The sequence below is a fragment of the Schistocerca piceifrons genome, chromosome 7 (assembly GCF_021461385.2).
Source record: "Schistocerca piceifrons isolate TAMUIC-IGC-003096 chromosome 7, iqSchPice1.1, whole genome shotgun sequence".
NCBI lineage: Eukaryota > Metazoa > Arthropoda > Insecta > Orthoptera > Acrididae > Schistocerca > Schistocerca piceifrons.
Window position 1 is genome coordinate 153,785,950 of NC_060144.1, and position 21,190 is coordinate 153,807,139.

Below are 21,190 nucleotides of genomic sequence, written 5' to 3' on the forward strand. Positions count from 1 at the left end.
ACTGCCATGCGATCATCTGCCGATGTCATCATTTGGAAGTGGTATGGAAGTGCACACCATTCTTCCTGTTGTTGCTGGCTTTGCAAACCCAGGAGCCACTACTTGTCAAGTAACTCCTTGACTGGCATCACAATGCTGAGTGGATCCTGTTCTAGTCCTTTCACCAAGGAAAAATCCCTGGATGTACCTAGAATTGAACTCTGGTCACCTTCATGACAGTCAACTACTCCAACCACTCCAACAGCTCAGCTACAGAGTTTGACAATTAAGGAAGTGCAAATGGAATATAAGTGAGATATTACCTCTCTGTTGTACTGGAATGTAATTAATGCACATGATTTAATATTCTTTATGGGAAAAACCTGATTTCTTGTAACATTTTGCAGTAACTGGTTTTTACTTTTAATGGGCCTGGCTTGGCTGCGAGCACTTGCTTGGAGGTGTTTTTTGACAATCGTGGAGATTTAACAACGGGACCATAGTAACAAGCTACAATGGGGTGGCTAGGATTGTTGGGTTTATGGATTTTTGGGAGCATGTAGCATGTGGATGTGTGGGGGTCATGGGTGTATGGAGGGAGATGGATTCAGGGGAAAGATTTTTGAATTGGCCTAGAGATTTGAGAAGGGACTGGAGGCTGTGTTGGACTTCTGGAGTGGGATCAGTGTGACAGGACTAGTAGGAGGAGGAGTCAGATAGCTGGCAGATGCCTTCTGTCAGGTAGTCAGTTGGATTCATCACAACAGTGATGGAACCCTTGTCTGCAAGGATGATGATTCAATCATGGTCTGTCTTGAGGCTACAGAGGGTCGTTCTTTCTTCTGTTGAGAGGTTTGCATTCTTTGGAAAAGCTGTGGGGAAGGATGGTGAAAATAAGCTGGAGATGAGGAACTCCTGGAAGGTAACCAGTGGGTGATTAGGCTGGAGAGGGGGAGGGTCACAGGCGGATGGTGGTATCAACTGGAAGAGGCAAGGTTCAGTGTTGGGTTTAAGTTGGTTTTTGTTGGAGAGATTGTTAACAAAAATGTGTTTCCATTACAGGGATTGGAAGAAGGAAAGTAGATCTTTGATGAATCCATTATGATGTGGAGCTTAAGGTGAAGCCTTTCGATAGGAATGAAACTTTGTACGATTGAGAAACAAGGAGTGAGAAATTATGAATTTTTGTTGCAGGCACAAATGGTACTGCTTGTTATTTTGCTGGTTGCCATTGTCGATTTTATGATAGGAACATTTATTGGACCACAGAACGAGGAGTCAATTGCTAAAGGTTTTTTGGGATATAATGGTAAGATCACAGATGTAAAAAGAAATATTATATGTATTTTTGTTAGATTTAATGCAATAGTTACAAAACTTGAATATAGTAGTAACTCAAAAGTAGAAGCAGAAAACAGCAGTACAGTGAGATAAATATGATAACTACTTGTCTAATAGTAACTGTCAATAACCCATCATTTGAACTGGTGCTGTTTTTGTGATGTCAACTTAAAATCTTTTACGCTTGGATTGTAGTTATCCAATACTTTGCAGTCTGAGTTTCCTCCCTTTTCTCTCTTTTTAAAAATTTTGCCCTGTCTGTTTCCAACCCTAATTAGGAATTACATAGATAACTTTCTACAGAAAGTTTTTCCTTGGTTTTAGCCTCACTGATACAGGAGAACTTCTATCCAGATTATAGATACAGTGAAGGAATGCAACAAAACTTTTTTTCGGTGTTTTCCGTTTTCTTCCCAGCAGCTACTGGAATTTTGGCTGGTGCAAATATATCAGGAGATTTAAAGGTGTGATAATATTCTTCTGTTGTTCTGGCTTTTAATTAATTAATGCATGTGATGTAATATTCCTCATGGGGTAAACCTAATTACTTGTAACATTTTACAGGACCCAGAAGGTGCAATTCCAAAGGGAACACTTATTTCTATTTTAATAACAAGTATCTCCTATTTGCTCATGGCATTTATGGCAGGAGCCTGTGTTGCCCGTGATGCAACAGGCAGTGTGGAAGATTATATAAACGGAACATTTTTAAATTGTACTGGCACTAAGTGTGCTTGGGGGTTACAAAACAGTTTTACAGTGAGTACAAAAATTTTATTTTCAGCTAGTGGAACTTGTATGGCAGACATTATATTGCAGATCTTGTATTCAATATTTTTTGTAATGTGCCCATCACAGTTGTCACAAACTTTTTTGTTTAAGTAATAATTGATATGTTTGAAAATATGAATGAATTGTTATGATAGGTTCTGATGTGAAGAGCTGCAGAAGACATCTGTAACTTACAATTTATTTCTACAGTTTTGATTCTGTAGCCAAGTTCGTTAAATTTTACATTTGTTGTAGTATCCAGTTTGGAATTATGTGGATGTATTCCTGTTGGTGAAAAATATATGAAGTGTATGGTATGTGACCAACAGGTTAGGAAGGATGGTGTCATGTTATTTTTGACCACGAATTATGTAGTAGCATCTTATGTTGAATCCCATATCACTCAATGTGTCTGATCAAGTGAGGACCAATACTGCTTATGAGAAAAGACGAATTTAATAAGGTGTGACAAAGATAACCAGTGTAGTTATCTTCAACAGAGCTTGTGTAAACAATAGTACCAGCTTCCATCCTTCAATATTTATTTTTATCTACAACAAAAGAAACTTAGTTGGTTTTCATAATGAGTGTAACACTTATTTACTGGGACAATGGATTTTTGAGAGAAGATAATGCTGATCATTTGGCCATTGCAGTTGTCAGTTGTTATTATACAAAAAAATAAGTCTGTATATAGTGAAAGGCTGTACATTATTTGTGTGGTGTACTTGTCTCTGGAAATTGCCTACATAAGTAACAAAATAATGAAAAGATCCATGTTGGTGTACAATGTGCTAGAAAAAAAAGAGTATTTTACAACATAAATGTTATGCTTGGGTCAAATCTTAATTCCACAGTTAAAAGGTCAGTGGAAGAATAGGAGCAAATTTTGATTTCCAAGCTAATACAAGTGCATCAAAGTCTGCCAATGTATTGGGCACATCAAGGGCAGCAGTGTTATGTGTGATGGCTGCTTGCACAGTTTATCACAGGATATGAGCAGCCAAACTGAGAAATGTTGCACAGCAGTTAAGACAGTGGGCTCATCTTCAGGAGAAATGGGATGCAGTTCTATGTATGTTCACCTTGATTATGTTTCCTATGGTTTGTTTAAACCTCTTGAGGTGTGTTATAACGTCAAGTTGAGCACATATATTTCAAAACGACACAACACATATAAGTCACTGAGCAAGTTAACAAAGCAAGACATGTGAACACGATAACATTTGAATGAACACTGAGTCCAAGTCAAGCGGCTGCTTAGGTGGCACGGCTGCTGCATGGCTGGCAGACAGCGCCGCACGTAGAGAACGTGCGTAATTGCGCGGTGGCACTTTGAATGATCGGTGAGTCACAACACTTTTCCCCCCTTTGAAATGTTTGCACTGGTCGTGATGGAGGTGGCCTGGAGATTGCTAACGTCCATAGGCGTTGTTTGACTGGCCATAAAGTCTCGAGGAGGAGGCTTTCCGTACGGACGGAAGTGTCCCCGATGATAACGGGTCGAGATGACAGGAGACGTAGGGGTCGAATCTGCTTGGGCCCTGTGCACCAATCTGCCCATTGCAGCAGGTCCAGTTGATATAACAGGAGACATGGGCGATGTGTCGGCATCCGTAGGAGAAGGAGGTGAGTAAATTGGCTCCAACAGATGATGGTCATCTGGTTCCTGCATGGGCACGTCTCCTGGTGGCATCCGTTCTTGTACTGGCACCGAGATGACGGTGAGAGAGCTGCGTTGTGAGTAATGAGAGATGCCAAGATCCCGAGCGTCAGGGAGAGCCGAAGGTGGTGTAGCGGCATTCGGAACATGCGTTGCCGGCACACGAGGCCGAAGCTGGTCCGAATGACACACTACAACACCCGTGTCTGTCTGGATTTGCAAACGGCAGACACATGACCCTTCTTTTTGCAATTGTGACACACGGCCCAACGTTGGGGACAGTCCTCCTGTGAATGTTTCGTAAAACAGTGTGGACATGAAGGAAGTTGCTGGGGGTTTTGCTGCAGTTTCTTAGAGGGTTGTTTACGGCTAGGGTGAGGATGCGCGTGGGAGCATACTGCGGCCATGTCGGCTGGCGGGGACGCACCGCACGCGTCGTCAACAGCGCACAGAGGTTGTATTTCCCTGACGTCACCCCACACCTCTATTTGCGGCCCAGCGGCGTGAGAAATTTCAAAAGACTGCGCGATGGATAGGACTTTATCTAGAGTCGGATTTGCCAACTGAAGGGCACGTTGCCGAACTTCTTTGTCGGGTGCCGACTGGAAAATAGCATCCCGTACCATGGAATCGGCATAGGATTCTTTGTGAACATCAGTAACAAATTGACACTTTCGACTGAGGCCGTGAAGTTCAGCAGTCCAAGCGCTATAGGATTGATGTGGTTGTTTTTGACAACGATAAAAGGCAACACGAGAGGCTACCACATGCGTTTGCTTTTGAAAATAGACAGACAGAAGTGAGCACATTTCAGCAAAGGACAAAGACGCAGGATCTTTCAAAGGCGCCAATTGCGACAACAACCGATACATTGGCGGTGGAATCCATGAAAGGAACAGAGACTTACATGTTTGTTCGTCCGTGACATGAAATACCAAGAAGTGCTGTCGAATACGTTTTTCGTAATCAGACCAGTCTCCCGCCGTCTCGTCGTAAGGAGGAAAAGGAGGTATAGACAATGACGAGAAACGTCCCGCATTTGATGCCACAACGAAATCGCGAATCGCCGATGTGAGAAGCATTTGCTGTTCATTGAGACCTTGCAATAGTTGCTCGACAGTAACCATGGAAACCTGTGGGTCAACGATGAAAAGGAAAAATCCCATCCTCATCGCCAGTTGTTATAACGTCAAGTTGAACACATATATTTCAAAACTACACAACACATATAAGTCACTGAGAAAATTAACAAAGCAAGACATGTGAACAAGGTAACCTTCGAATGAACACTGAGTCCAAGTCTAGCGGCTGCTGCCTGGCTGGCCGCTTAGGTGGCGCGGCTGCTGCATCGCTGGCAGACAGCGCCGCATGTAGAGGACGCGCGTAATTACGTGGCGGCACTTTGAATGATCGGCGAGTGACAACAAGGTGAATCTCAAGATGGGACCTTCAACCATGTCTCAGTTCATTTCATTCTGCACCTGTCTCTAAATTAGCAACTATTCATTTCTAATAGTGGTAACATCAATGGGACACTAAGATCCTGATCTTTCATAGGGCCTTCATTATCAGTGAAGATCAGTAGTCACTTTAGCCAGTCCTGTATGATGGAAATCACTAAATGTTGAGCAGGATTGTCACAAAAACTATAGATTTAACAAGACACAGAAACTGTTAGTATCTCAAGGAATGTGCTTATGTAATCACAGTGTGGTATGATTTGCAAGCCTTAACCTTCAAACATGTCATTTATCTCATGGGTTATTAAGCCAACAGTTATGGTGTCAAGACCAAATGACAACAATGTATTCACAAGAGTAATTTTTACTTATGTACTCTGGCACAAAAGTGTTCAACAAGCTCCCACCTAACGTAAAGCAAGAAATTGGGAAATGCAACCAATTTAAAAACATATCTCACAAGCAACTCTTTTTAAAAGTTATCTGAATATCTAGACTCAAGGATGCAAAAGTTCTGTTAGCCACATTAGTTGTAAAGCAGTGTGAGGAGTAGTAATGTACTGTGAACAGGACTCATCATATTGAAAGATTCAGGTGATTACTTTCTTTGAAAAATTCCAAAGTAATCAAGTAAATATTATGGTAACAATGTGAAATGATCAACAGCTATTTAATATAACTGACAAGGCAGTTCTTTTCTTTTTATTAAAAAGTAAGACCTCTATCTCTCTTAATTCATTTGATTAAATTTAACTGGCATAAACATGAATAGCATTTAGCAGTATTGTAATAGTTTATGGTTAAAATGAAATAGATGTTAAGTTTTTTTGATATGTTTGTCTTTTGTTAATGCACACACTGACTTACTCCACATTCCTGAAGGTTTTCCTTCTTGATGGTATCTACAAAACGTGATAAATGAATGATTGAATGAGTAGTAGTCTGTAATGGGTAAGTTTGTCAGTTTTTAGAAGTTTGTTTTCTTATTTTCCTTGCACATTTGTGACAGAGATGGAAGAACATGAAAGGTCTTACAGTACACATTTGGAATAGTAACAGCTGCTCTGAAAAGCAGAAAAAATTTGTAGAAAATGTTGATGACAGAATATGCTACTTAAAGTGAAAGTAAGATGGAAATGAAAACATAGCAATGCTTTGTACTACAGGAGATCAAACAGCACATTCAGTAGGGATTATGGTAGAGCAGAACAGAATTCAGTATTACTGAAATTTGTAATGACTTAGTGGAATGTTATCAAAACAGGAAATATCATCAAATGTTTCAACTAACAAAAAAGTGAGATGTGGTAGTGAAAGTGCAGGACAAGGTGTGGGGTGGAGGGTGAGTGTGGCATTAAACTTCCTTTTTTGCAGAAACTAACACACACACACACACACACACACACACACACACACACACACACACAGGATTCGTAAATTAGAAGCTGCAGTTAATTACTGAATATGTTATGTGCATTGTATAAAATATTACTGCTAATTTAGTGCATTAATAATATTTGCAGAGCAGAATTAAAAAAAAAAAAAAAAATTAAAATGTACTTAGCTTTCTTGGGGGATGAGATCTGATCGTGGGATCTTCATGCATGAGCAGACAAAAATTAAAACATTTCTGCTTCACTTCATTTCTGGTGTTTACCACAAAAACTCGTTAAAGCACTAAAAACTGAGTAATTCATGTTATGTCAAACAAACACTGAGTCAAAACTAAGAGTATGACAATATTAAACCAGTCCTAAGACGTAAGTGAACTATGAATGATTCATAACTGAACTAAAACTAAGACTAAAGCCATGTGGTCATAGCCACCTTCATATTTATAGCCTTATTATTTCTTTGCTTTTTCATATCAATTGCAGTGACAATTCGGATTAATGCTGAATGGTTTCAGACATGTCCATTACTTAATGAACCATTACCTGAGTGATTATAAAATGATCAATGAAATAACATTTGTACATTTTGAGCTACTTCTAACTATTGAACTTTGAGCTCTCTGGGTCCTTAATATAAGTGTCCACTTTGCACTCCAGTATAATGTATAATAGGCGCTTACATTAAGGACAGTCCTCTATAATGTGTAGTGCATAGTAGGCACTTATATTAATAACACAGAATGTTCAAAGTTGAATAGATGTAAATAGCTGAAAATGTACAAATGTTATTAATCATTTCATAACCACTCAGATAATGGTTTGATAACAATTGGGCATTAGCAAAACCAGTCACAATTAATCCAAATTGCCAATGTAACTAAGACAGAAGAATAAAGAAATAATAAAACTAAATACAGTTCCTGATCCTTTTTCCAACACAAAGTTGGAATTCTAAATATTTACAATATTTTATTGTTCAATACATATCTTACAGTCAGATTTGTTACACATGAAAAACTTTTCTGCAGAATATGTGTGACAAGTGAATCAACAATCTTCTTTAAATTGATTGAAATACAAAATTATTTTCACATAATTTACATATAATTTTTATTTTATGAAAAGTCTTTCTTATTTTGAAATTTGATGAATGCTTGCACGTATGCAGTAATTATTCAATATACAATCATCTTAACTCTGTTTTATATTAATTAACACACTTTCATATGACAAATAGAGGATTCATGTGACTTAAAACAATGAATTATTGTTATTATTAATTGCAGATTGTGCATGGACTGATATTTTAAGTCAGAACAAAATGAAATAATCATAATATTAATCAAAACTGGCCATTGTCAATTCAAAACAGTATATTATTGCCAAAACCCTGAAACATTTTTTATTTATTTGTACACCTATTTATTAAAAAAAGGCATCAGTCTTCCGACTACTTTGATCTGGCCCATCACAGTTTCCTCTCCTGTGGCAACTTTTTCATCTTAGAGTAGCAATTGCAACCTACATCCTCAATTACAGTATAACTCCGATTTTGTGTGACCTCGATTTAGTGTAAACCCGCATTTAATGGAAGAAATTTCAAGTCCTGAAAATTACTCCATAAGTGCAATGCAATTTTATATTCGATTTAACGTAATTCGCATTACGACAAAGCCCACATTTAGCGTTAGGAATATTAAATATTGAAAACAATACAATAGTGGCTTTTGCAGCCTGAATGCTAGCCACACTTTTTTTCCGGTTTTCGGAATCCAAAAAACCACCTGCAGTTTACATTTGGGTGCAAAGCCTAAGAAGTTCCAAAAACTGCTGCTAGTTACGACTGCAAGCACTTGCGGCATTTATTGCTGCTTTTTGCTACTAGAAGCCACCACAGAAGCCATCGTGTTAGTTTCGTGTAATGAATGTTAAGGAATTTTTTGTATCATGGTTGAATTTAGCAATTTTTCAAATATTTATAGCAATTAAAAATAACTCTTTACATATACACCATCAAAACGGACATTCTGAAGAAACTTGACAAGTGTGGCTTTACAGTTTGACAACTCCAGCTAATGAGAGCAGTGCTCACAAAAATGTTTGTTTCAGTCTGCTTTTGAACTTCAGTAAGACATGGAGACGGGAAAAGTAACAACTTTCAGCTTGTTCTAGCAACAGAAAAGCACTTTCTGGACCAAAACGTGGCTGTCACTATGAGTTGAAAGTCGTAGTGACGATTTTGTGTGGAAGCAGTGACAGTGCTTACCTGTAGCTGCAGAAATATTGTAATTCAAGTAAAAGCACATCAGAAAATCCAGGAATTTAATGGGAGCCACAATTGGGCCTGAAAAATGCGGGAAAAACTCATTGCATTTCAGCGCTACATCATCAAACTGTGCACCGGAAATTCATGCTGGCTTGTACAGCCGATGGCCATAAACTACTGCCACTCATTTCACATGGAAGACTTTACCACAGTCCAAAGTGTTTCCTAAAGATGTTATTGTACGTGCTAACGAAATTGGCTGGTTCACGGAGGACATGGTTTTAGAGTGGATCAGACTTGTTTGGCAACATCGTCCTGGTACCTTGATAGGTTTTGTCATGAATGCTTGTCTGATTTGTAAGCAGGTCACTGTACACCAGCTGTGAAAAAAAAAAAAATTGTTGTAATTACAGAATGGATGACGTCCATTCTGCAACCGTTAAATGTTTGTTTAAACAAACCTTTTATGGACAAGCAGAAAAATATAGTATGTATACACAGTGCCTAATGAAAGAAGATAGGCAGTTAACGCCTACAGGACACGTTAAGTGTGCAAGCTTGTCTCAAGTGTGCATGTGCATTAGTCAGTCTTGGAAATGTCTTCTAAGTGAAACTGTTCGTCACACATTTAAAAAGTACTTTATTTCTAATGTGCTTGATGGCACAGAGGATTATGCTTTCTACGGAAGTACCGATAAGGAGTCTCTAGCTTTAATAAGAAAACATGAAAAATCACAACTGAGTTCTGGTATGCAGTGCAGCAAGCTCACCTGCGACATCACTGCTCACAGCTCATGTGCGTGTATATTCGGAATACTGTATTTCGATAGATATCGTGAATTTTCACTGTTGTCAGTGTTTTGCGATGTAATTGTAATTTTAAGTGTCCCAAATCCCTGAGAGGTAGGGCCACTTAAAAAGCTATCCATCATATGATGAGCCATATCTTTCACTTTTAAGATACCTTTCACTTTTAAGTGCGGCTTGAAATTGGTATTCTACTGCCAGCATAGACATTGTCCGGAGATTTGTCACAGCATTTAAAGTTGACAACCCTGTTATAGACAAAGTAAATCAATTGGAGATGGACATTTTGAACCTAAAATCCAACAGTGCTAAAAAGCAGACTACCATTCTTGATTACAGGTATTTCAAAAAGTGAGGCACTGTGAAAGTTGTGTAAACATGTGTTGTATATAGGAAAAGTAACTCAATTTATTATATTACTGTAATTGTGTAAGTATTTTGTGGATGTTTAAATTTTGTAGTGTGCCGGGAAACTACGATCTTTGACTACTGTATTAGTGCTACAAAAAATGTTGTAATTACAGTATAGTGAGTAGGGTAGGTATCTCCTCGTTTTATTGTTTTTATTGTGTAAATTATGTGTGTTGGTGCAATTTATGTCAATACAGGCAAAGAGTTCTGGAAAAGGTTTGCTTTCTATCAAAACCTCGATCTAAGGTAAACTCCCATTTAAGGTTAAAAAATTCTGGTCCTTAGAAAAACGTTAAATAGGGGTTCTACAGTATTTGGTGGATGTATTGTAATCTCTGTCTTCTGTTTCAATTTTTACCCTCTGCAGCTCTGTCTGGTACTGTGGAAGCAAATCTCTAATGCCTTAACAGATGTCGTATCATCTTGTCCCTTCTTCTTGTCAGTGTTTTCCATATATTCCATGTTTTACCAATCCTGTGAAGAACTTCCCCATTCCTTACCCTATCAGTCCACCTAATTTTCAGCATTCTGCTGTAGCACCACATCTCAAATGCTTTGAATAAATTCTGTTCTGGTTTTCCCACAGTCCATGTTTTACTACCATACACTGCTGTGCTCCACACACATTCTCAGAAATTTCTTCCTCAGACTACGGCCTATGTTTGATACTAGCAGACTTCTCTTGGCCAGGAATGCTCTTTTTGCCAGTGCTAGTCTGCCTTTTTGCCCTCATTACTCTGTCCATCGTGGGTTATTTTGCTGTCTATGTAGCAGAATTCCTTAACTTCGTCCACTATGTGATCCCCATTTTTTATGTTAAGTTTCTCACTGTTCTCCATACTGCTACTTCTCATTACTGAAAGTCTTTCTTTGATTTCTTCTCAGTCCATTTTCTGTATGCATTAGACTGTTCATTCCATTCAACAGATCAGGTAATTCTTCATCATTTCGCTGAAAATAGCAGTGTCATCAGTGAATCTTATTGCTGATATCTTTCTACCCTGTATTTAGTTCCCACTCTTGAATCTTTCTTTCATTTTCATCTTTGACGAATAGAGTGGACAGTAGGGGCGAAAGACTACATCCCTGTCTTACACAGTTTTTACTCTGAGCACTTCATTCTGGGTCATCCAGTTTTATTGTTCCCTATTAATTCCTATACATACTGTATATATTATCCATCTTTCCCAATAGCTTACACCTATTCTTCTCAGGATTTCAAACATCTTGCACCATTTTTTACATTGTAAAATGCTTTTTCCAGGTCAACAAATCCTATGAATAATATGTCTTGATTTTTCTTCACTCTTGCTTCCATTATCAACTAGTGTCAGAACTGCCTTCTTGCTGCCTTTGCCTGTCCTAAAGCCAGACTGATTGTCATCTAATAGGTCCTCAATTTTCTTTTCCATTCATCTGTATATTGTTCTTGTCAGAAACTTGAAAGCTTGAGCTGTTAAGCTGACTGTATGACAGTTGCGATCTGAGTCTATATCTGCTTCTGTGTATGCCTCACAATCCAACATCTGATTTCAGAATCTCTGCCTGACTATAATGTAATCTAACTGGAATCTTGCCATATCTCTTGGCTTTGTTCAAGTATGCATCCTTGTCTTGTGATTTTTGAACAGTGTGTTCACTAATAGTAAGTGGAATTTATTGCAGAACTCAATTTGTCTTTCTCCTCTCTCATTCCTACTGCTAAGCCCATATTCTCCAGTAACCCTTTCTTCTACGCCTTTCCCTGCAACCACATTGCAATCTCCCATGACTATTAGATCAGCAGTTCCCTTTACGTACTGAATTACCTACTCAGTATCATCATATATTTTCTCTGTCTCTTCATCGTCTGCTTGCGACTTTGGCATGTATACCTGAAATATTGTTGTTGGTGTTGGTCAGATGTTGATCATGATAAGAACAACCCTATCATTGAACTGTTCACAGTAACATGTTATAGGAACAAATTACAGGGCTGTACCATGTTCTTCATTGAACATTTAGATATTGTAATACATTATAACCTGACTAAGGCAGTTACATTTGAAACTGGTTATGCTTGTTTCATTAAGATGAGTAATGATCTTATATCATTGCATCTTCAGATTGAGTATGTCAAATCAGTATTAGGAATGCTCTAACAGAAAGTACCTTCCGCCATGTACTTCAAAGTGGTGTGCAGATTATAGATGTAAATGTAGATGTAGAAATAGCCAAGTAACTGTATTTCAGAAATAGGAATTAAATCTTAACTGAATTATTTGACAGTAATGCTACAGTTAAAACGAGTATGCTATTGTATTACGGAAAATTAAAACTGTTCCTTTTCAGGTGATGGAACTGGTTTCTGGTTTTGGACCTCTTATTTACGCTGGTTGCTTTGCCGCAACTTTGTCATCTGCTCTGGCAAGTTTAGTCTCAGCTCCAAAAGTGTTTCAAGCTTTGTGTAAAGATCAGTTGTATCCTTACATTACATGGTTTGGAAGAGGATATGGAAAAAACAATGAACCTGTTAGAGGATATGTGTTGACATTTTTCATTGCAATAGCCTTTATTCTTGTAGGTGAGTCAGACTTGTACTTTTGTAGAATGACAAACATTTTAAAAAATCTTCAAAATTTTATCTATGACTTTGTTTCATTATCATCAAATAACTATGTATTTAATAATATATAAAAACAAAGATGAGGTGACTTACCGAACAAAAGCGCTGGCAGGTCGATAGACACACAAACAAACACAAACATACACACAAAATTCAAGCTTTCGCAACAAACTGTTGCCTCATCAGGAAAGAGGGAAGGAGAGGGGAAGACGAAAGGAAGTGGGTTTTAAAGGAGAGGGTAAGGAGTCATTCCAATCCCGGGAGCGGAAAGACTTACCTTAGGGGGAAAAAAAGGACAGGTACACACTCGCACACAGGCACATATCCATCCACACATACAGACACAAGACACAGACAAGTGGATGGATATGTGCGTGTGTGCGAGTGTATACCTGTCCTTTTTTTCCCCCTAAGGTAAGTCTTTCCGCTCCCGGGATTGGAATGACTCCTTACCCTCTCCTTTAAAACCCACTTCCTTTCGTCTTCCCCTCTCCTTCCCTCTTTCCTGATGAGGCAACAGTTTGTTGCGAAAGCTTGAATTTTGTGTGTATGTTTGTGTTTGTTTGTGTGTCTATCGACCTGCCAGCGCTTTTGTTCGGTAAGTCACCTCATCTTTGTTTTTATATATAATTTTTCCCACGTGGAATGTTTCCTTCCATTATATGTATTTAATAAATATCTCATGTCCTATTTCTGAAAGGTAAATGTGTACCAAAATTGTGAAGGGACAACATTTCTCTTATTTTCAAGTTTGGTCTGTTAACTTGTGTATGAATTCTGTAGTTTCACAATTGTTAAATATTATGTAAGAAGTGTGATGTAAGTTTTGCATAATATTGTGAAGATTCTTAATCAAAACTGCACATTAGATTTATAACTCATGATGGCCATAATTTGTCTGACGTGCGCATCCCCCCCCCCCCCCTCTCTCTCTCTCTCTCTCTCTCTCTCTCACACACACACACACACACACACACACACACACACACACACACACACACATTGCAGTGGAATTTCAATAGATTCAATAAACACTGCACCATACCATTTTGGGTGTATGAATAGAATAATTTTAAGTTTTTGTCACAGTTCATTAATAATATATGTATCAGAACTTTATATTTAACTAAACTATTTGGAATTTTGTGTGCACCGTGCATTGATGTGAGTTGCAAAAGAAGATCTTATTAGGAACAATCACAACAGGTACCAAGCACTTAATCCCATTATCACAGTTGCAAATGAAATGAAAATATGATTATATACTGTACAGACTGTTGAGACACAAAACAATGCTACCCTTGTATGCAAAACTGTTTAGGTGCTCATGAATTTATACAAGATAAACTTCGTCCATGGCCACTATATACATAGAAGTGATTATATACCTATTCATTTTGCAACAAATTATGTTTTTGGCCTGTTGTAAAACAGGTACCAAACCATTTTGCAGAGGAGTCTTCAAAGATCTTGAAATTCTAATGTTCGCTTCCGAGTATGTTTACCCTTTGATGGTATTTCTTGCCAGTAATGAAACCAGTGTCATTTGATCTCTATCAGTGTTCAGGGTAGGGTTGTGTATTCTTTTATTAAAGTCTAAAACATCTGCTTCACTTCCAGCCTGATGATTGATATAAGATCTCTAGGTCGACCAATAGAAAAGTGGCAGGAGAACTTCACAAGACCGTATCAGATCAAGGAAGATGGTGTGATGATGACAGTGATGATGATGATGATGATGATGATGATGATGTACTATGTACATGCATGTATAGATTTTGATGTTGAAACCTACATCGGAATATTTTATGATCTGAAGATGGCAGTAGTCCAAACTGGTAGCAGTGAAATATAAAATCTGTGTGGTCAAGATGGACCTTTATAAATAAAGTGCCACAATATGATCACAGACTCATTTACAGACTTTATGTCTTCAATTGATGATGATGATAACATATTTTTCAGCTATTGTTTGTACAAATTATCCTATTATGTAGATTTAAAGATAGAAGCTTGTTCTCAGCTACAGGACAAGTAACAATGCTCATTGTAAACATAACTGCCTTGTTGCAGATGTAGGTAAGAGTATGTACATAGGACAAACCATGTGATCAGTCACTGAGCACTGTGCTGAACGTAAGTGTCCTGTAAAACAAAGGCAATCAGGCAAGTCAACTGTGGTGGAACATCACCTACAGAATGACCCCAGAATATTATTTGAGGAGATGAGCATCTTGGGCAAGGGAGTCTACACTAGAAAGAAGCAATGGACATTTCATTACGATGAACGAGGGTTCACACTTAGTGGGACATGGAGAGGCATTTTGGGCCCTGAACAGAATCAGAAGAAAATGCTTGTGAGTTACAGGTAAGCAGGAATGGCAGTTTATAATATGCTGCAGGCTCCCCACATCTTTTGACATAATTGCACCCAAGTGGGCAGGTGTTATCATGGACAGTGTAACTCACCTTCTGAGCATGTACTGATTCAGTACATCTGTGCAGCATTCAGGATGCTGCTGTTTCATATATATGAGATCACAGATTAGTGTTTAATGTCCCTTCAACAACGAGGTCATGTGAGATCATGTATATGAGACTTACCCTAGCAGTGAGAAGTTTTAACTCTTGAGGACAATGGCAGTGACAGCTGTTGAAAGCTCAAGCATTTTATCTCAGTTCAAATGACTTGAAAACTGAGCACATAAACATCAGATTTTTAAATTGATACAACCAAGGACACTGTAGCTTCTGAAGGTTATGGCATTCTTATTTGTAGATATATTTCTTTTTTCAATAAACATGTGCACTTCTTCTTATTTAGAATACAGTGGTCTGTACCTTGGGGGCAGAGACCTGTGTGAGTGGTATTTTACTCTGGGAGTTAAACTTCAGTTTATTTTCATTCACATACTGCCTTATCATGTGCGAAGCAACACAACTTATGTGAGGTTCATTGTTTGTGTTGGAATGACTTGGAAGAAATAAAGAGATGATATCAAACACATTTAAAGAGACACATTTCTCAGTATAACCATTCAAAAAGTTGGCCGTCATATCATTTTCAATATTTTCGATATCAGTGTGTGTATATATATAATGAAAAGGATAGCTGCTACTCACCATATAGTGTAGATGTGGAGTCGCAGAAAGGGACAATAAAAAGACTGTCGGAAAGTGAGGTTTTGGCCAACAAGTCCTTAGTCATGAATAGACAAAACACACACACACACACACACACACACACACACACACACACACACACACACACAAATGCAACTCTTTCTCTCTCTCTCTCACACACACACACACACACACACACACACACACATACACACAAATGCAACTCTCAGATATGGCCACAGTCTCTGGCAGCTAAAGCCAGACTGTGAGCAGTAGCATTTGATGGGAGAGACAATCAGGTCGCGGGGGAGGCAGGGGAAAGAAGGGGGAGGGATAGCAGGGAAGTGGTGGGGGCTGGTAAACTGCTTCTTTCAGAAGTGAGCAGGGACGAGATGGAGCAAGGATAGGGCAACTAGGTGCAATTGAGAGGGCTGGAGAGAAAGGGGGGTGGGGTAGTGAAAAAGGAGAGAAGTAACAAGACTGGGTGCATTGGTGAAATAGAGGGCTGTGCAGTGCTGGAATGGGAGCAGGAAGGGGCTAGGTGGTTAAGTACGATGACCAACGAAGGGTGAGGCCAGGAGGGTTATGGGGACGCAGGATATATTGCAGGAAGAGTTCCCACCTTCGTGATTCAGAAAAGCTTGTGTTAGTGGGAAAGATCCAGACGACACAAGCTGTGAAGCAGTCATTAAAATGAAGAACATAACTTAGGGTGGCGTGCTCAGCAACAGGGTGGTCCAGTTGTTTCTTGGCCACAGATTGTCAGTGGGCATTCATGCAAACAGACAGCTTATTGGTTATCATGCACACATAGAATGTAGCACAGTGGTTGCAGCTTAACTTGTAGATCACATGACTGGTTTCATGGGTTGTTTGTCTATTTTTGACAAAAGCCTTGTTGGCCAAAAGCTCGCTTTCCAACAGTCTTTTTATTGTGCCTGTCTGCGACTCAGCATCTCCGCTGTATGGTGAGTAGCAACTATCCTTTTCATAATATTATTACATTCCATCCTGGTTTTTTTCCAGTTTGTGTATATTCGCAACTTAGGTCCAAGTGCTATAGTGGGACTTATTTGTAAGCAACCTTTTATTTGCTGATGATGCAGCATTCATACTACATACTTAAGACAAACTTCAAAGCCATGTGAACAAACTTGCTGCTGCATGCAAGCATTTTCTAGCTTCGAGAATATTAAAAAGGCTGTTAGCACAAGGATACATGTCTATGTCTGCCATAAGATTAGACGGCTCTTCGTTGAATGCAGTTGACAAATTCTGAAACTTCAGCTCACTTGTGTCAGAAGATCTTTCTCTGCACAGTGAAATGAATGAGAGAATTGGCAAAGTGGTGACTACTTTTGGAAAGCTCTGTACAAGAGTATGAGACAGCAAACACCTTAGGGTAACTACAAAAACGCTCGCCTACCGAGCATCCATACTGAGCACCCTATCATATGGTGCTGAGATGCGGACATCATACATTAACAAGACCTATCATCTGCAGTGCCTACAAAATGTTCTAGGCATAACATGGAGGGACCATGTAACAAATGAGATGGTTCTGAATACTGTGGCATTACTGAGTACCACTGCCACTCTCAAGGAATGCCGCCTATGGTGGCTAGGACATTTGCATTGCATGGATCACTTTCAGCTTCCCCGACACACACTACTTAGTGAGACAGCACATGCCAAGAGACACCCTGGAAAACCCATATTCCACTTCAAGGACTGCATCAAATGCAACATCAACACATTTAATACTACTGAGATAAATGGGAGGAGCTTGCTGAAGGCTGCATCGTATGGAGGAAACTCATGGAGTGGGGCAGTAAGTACCACAACTTACCTGCAAAATGAGCATATAGACAATTGCCTGGGACTGTTAGACCAGCTTAAGCAAAAACATTTGTTGGATTTCAGTTATTACAACACTTGGTCACAGTAGTCAAGAGTAGGTATTTTGTGTAAGATAAATTCATTAAAAGTGCGTAACTATGATTCATTTTGACAGTGTATTATTTCTGTAAATATTAGCAGTTCCAGTTTACTGTAATTTATTCACATATTTCGACAATCTCCTGACAAATGATCAGGGAAGTGAGGATTGCATTCAAATGTTCTATGTGTTTTATATTATACTTTGTTGCCCATGAGATTCATCTCATTTTTGCGTCTATGGAATGATAACTGAATCTAATCTAATCAGACCCCTCTTTCAAGGTGATACACACTTGTCCCATCTGTGGATACCAAGTGGGCTTTTGCACTGGACTCCTGAGTCACCTACAAAAATGTCTGCATGATGCTACTTGAATTTTCCATTAGGAAATATAGGCCTTTGATGATGATACTCCGCAAACCAATGTACAGTGCATAACAGAGATTAGTTCATACCAGTATTAGTATCCTTCTGTCCCATACCATCACCATATAGATGAAGAAAGAAAGAATTATCTCCGTGATGTAGTATGTGATATTGCTCATCTTATTCTGTTGCCCCCCCCCCCCCCCCCCCCCCCCCTATGTGGTATACAGTGCAGACAGCAGACTTGTTTTACAGTCTACCTTGAACACTAGTTCTCTACATATGTCCAACAGGGTTTAGCAAAAAAAAAAAGGTGTCAACTTTCTTTCAAAAGATTCTCATTTAAGATCTGTGAGAATTCCTGTTATTCTTTGGTGTGGGCTGTGGTGACCTGTTGGAATCTTTGTAGTGTGTCTCTGTCATGCCTGAATCATGAGGAGCACAACCCTGTATCAAAATTCTGTACGTGGTTATTCTAGTGCCTTGTATACTGTTTCCTTTAAAATGTCCCACACTTTCTCAGAATTGTACCAATGTATGTAAGACTTTCTTCCACCTGTCCTACCATTGATTTAACATGTGCTTTCTGTTTCATATCACTTCTTATCCGGGTGTTTAAACAATGTGATAGACCGCAGAATTTTGCTATAAATAGTGGGTGCTATAGTATTCTTTCTCTTTCTTATGAGTTATTATATATTGTTTTTGTTAACATTTGGTACATTAAATAGAAATTGTCAAAATCATCTTTTACAGTCTGCAGGCCCTGGCTGCGTCTGTTTAGCACGTAAGCCACTCCGTCTTTTCCTGTCCCCATGCCATTTTTCTCTCTCATTCTGTACCAATCTTCTCTTCTCCTCATTACACATTCCTTCTCTCTCTTTTGGTCTTCCTGTAGGTCTCTTGCCTATTGTCATTTTGTGACCTGCCTTGGTATTCAGCCAATTCCCAGTCTTTCAACTTGCCCACACCATGTTAATCTTTTCTTTTCTGTGGTCTCTTGCACAGGCTTGTCTTTCACAATTTCTCTCAGCACACCATCCCTTACTCTATTCATTCTGATAAGTCCTACCCCACTTCTGTGAAATTTTGTCTCACAAGCCTGTATTTTGCTCACCTGCCTTTTCTTCATTAGCCACATTTCTGATACGTACATGAGTATTGGAGCGTAGTACCCTCAGTTTCCTTACTTTTTGTTGGTACATCCTTGCTGCAGCACAGTCTTCTTACAATCTGCAGGAAACCATGAGCTTGCTTTCCCCTTTCACTAATGTCCTTTTCATTCCTCCACTGTCTTCTGGTATGTGTCCCAGGTGCTTGAAACTTTCCACTCTCTTTAGTGCCTGTACTCTAATACTTATATTCATTGCTATTCTTCTTGTATTCCAGTTAACACCATTATTTCACACTTTTTTTACATTAAATTTCAATTCATACTGTTCTGCCACTTTCACGCATTTATTTAACCTTCCCTGTACCTCTCCTCTCCCATTTCCCCACACCATTAGATCACCTAAAAACATCACTGCTATCGCATTTTCATCTCCTATTCATGCTGTCACTCCTGTCATTATCTCTTTTATCATGGTGATGAAAAGTAGAGTGAATAGTGCACTCCCTTGCTTCAGCCCATTTTTATTTTCAAATCAGTCTGTCTTCTCTCCTACTTTTACATGACTCACACTTTCATGATGTTGATCATACACCTCCCCAGTGTCCAGGAAATCCATTGTTATACAATTACCATCTTCATACCCTGGTCTAAAACTTCAATATCCCCACCAGTGGAGAATATTGATACAGATCTGAGGTACTACAGTTAGCATCTCTCTGACACACCCTGTCACATTTATGGTGATATGTGGCTCAAGAGCACAAGGAACAATAGGCCAGTCTTCTCCAGCCCATGTCCAGTATCAACAAACACATCAGACAGCAGTTGCGGCATTGTGCCCACTGCTGTTTGCTGCATTTAATGACTCGTAGGAGAGCTGGGAAATCTACCTTCATTGTTTTTAACTCCACTTTTTGCTAATTACATTTCTAGTAGGCAGAAAGTGCTTTGCTTTTGTCTTGTACTAGTTGCTTTTATATGAAGTGATGGAAAAATTGAAACCACCCTTAGACCTTAGTGAAATAACTTTCAGTGTTCTCTGTGCTCTGTTAATCAGATAGTACAGTCAGCAGGTGCAACTTGTGGCTAGGCTCTGTGTTAAAGAATGTCATAAACAACGTGGATGTGCAGGGTCTCACACACAAGTGCAGTTCCATGTGGTCAGAACTGTAAAGTCTCCTATGTCGGATCATTTACTCAAAAAGTGATTGGGCCCCTTACCCCTGATAGGGAGAGCACTGCAGAAGCTCTAGCCAAGTCTGATCATAGTGTTCATGAGGTAGTCCAAATTGCTAAATCTTTCAAGGTGCTTTGGAAGCTCAGCAGGTTTCTGCAAATGACATCTAGGTTTCCCAGTTTGTTAGTCACCTTCACAAACACTGATCGACTGATGATTCTGATTCACCATCTTCTACTTCTGCTCCTAAGTACTGCCAAAGTTCACGAGCGTCCAGATCATTGGTGCCTCCTGTGAGACTTAAATATCAATGATTCTGCTCCCTCATCATCATCACAACCCTTTTTTTTATGTTCAGGCAGATCAGAAATGCCCTTCTTCCTCAGAATTGCTATGTATGTCATGCATGTCAAAGAAGATTTAGTCCTGTCTGGAATGTGCAGCGATCATAACAGAAACCAATGCATCCACTGTGCAGCAAACTGCTGGGTCTGCGGTAAGTGCGGTCACCTGGCTGGCAACTGTCAACAAGCAGCCCTCTCTGTCTGCATGCTCAGCAGTGGTGTGAGGACAACACTGTGATATATACAGTCAGAGCTCTAGAACTGGTGGCTTCCTTGCCAGGAAGCTCACTTTGGCTTTGACATTGCTCATTCAGTCTGTGGAGTTCCAGCTAGACACCAGTGTGGCACAGGCACAGTCACAGGGTCACAGGGTCACATGGGGCAACCCGATAGCAGCATGGAGCTAATCAAGTGACCGTGGGTCAGT

At 39.3% G+C, this 21,190-nt stretch overlaps 1 protein-coding gene across 3 annotated transcripts in view; it reads left to right on the forward strand.

Annotated features, from left to right (window-relative positions):
• The window catches only part of LOC124804676 (bumetanide-sensitive sodium-(potassium)-chloride cotransporter), a 602,437-nt gene that overhangs the window by 507,125 nt on the left and 74,122 nt on the right, over positions 1-21,190 (forward strand). For all 3 annotated transcript variants that reach the window (XM_047264921.1, XM_047264922.1, XM_047264923.1), the window contains 4 exons: positions 1,174-1,288; positions 1,645-1,784; positions 1,885-2,079; positions 12,424-12,655. In XM_047264921.1, coding sequence (XP_047120877.1) covers positions 1,174-1,288; positions 1,645-1,784; positions 1,885-2,079; positions 12,424-12,655 — 682 coding nt within the window. The remainder of the gene's footprint in view (positions 1-1,173; positions 1,289-1,644; positions 1,785-1,884; positions 2,080-12,423; positions 12,656-21,190) is intronic.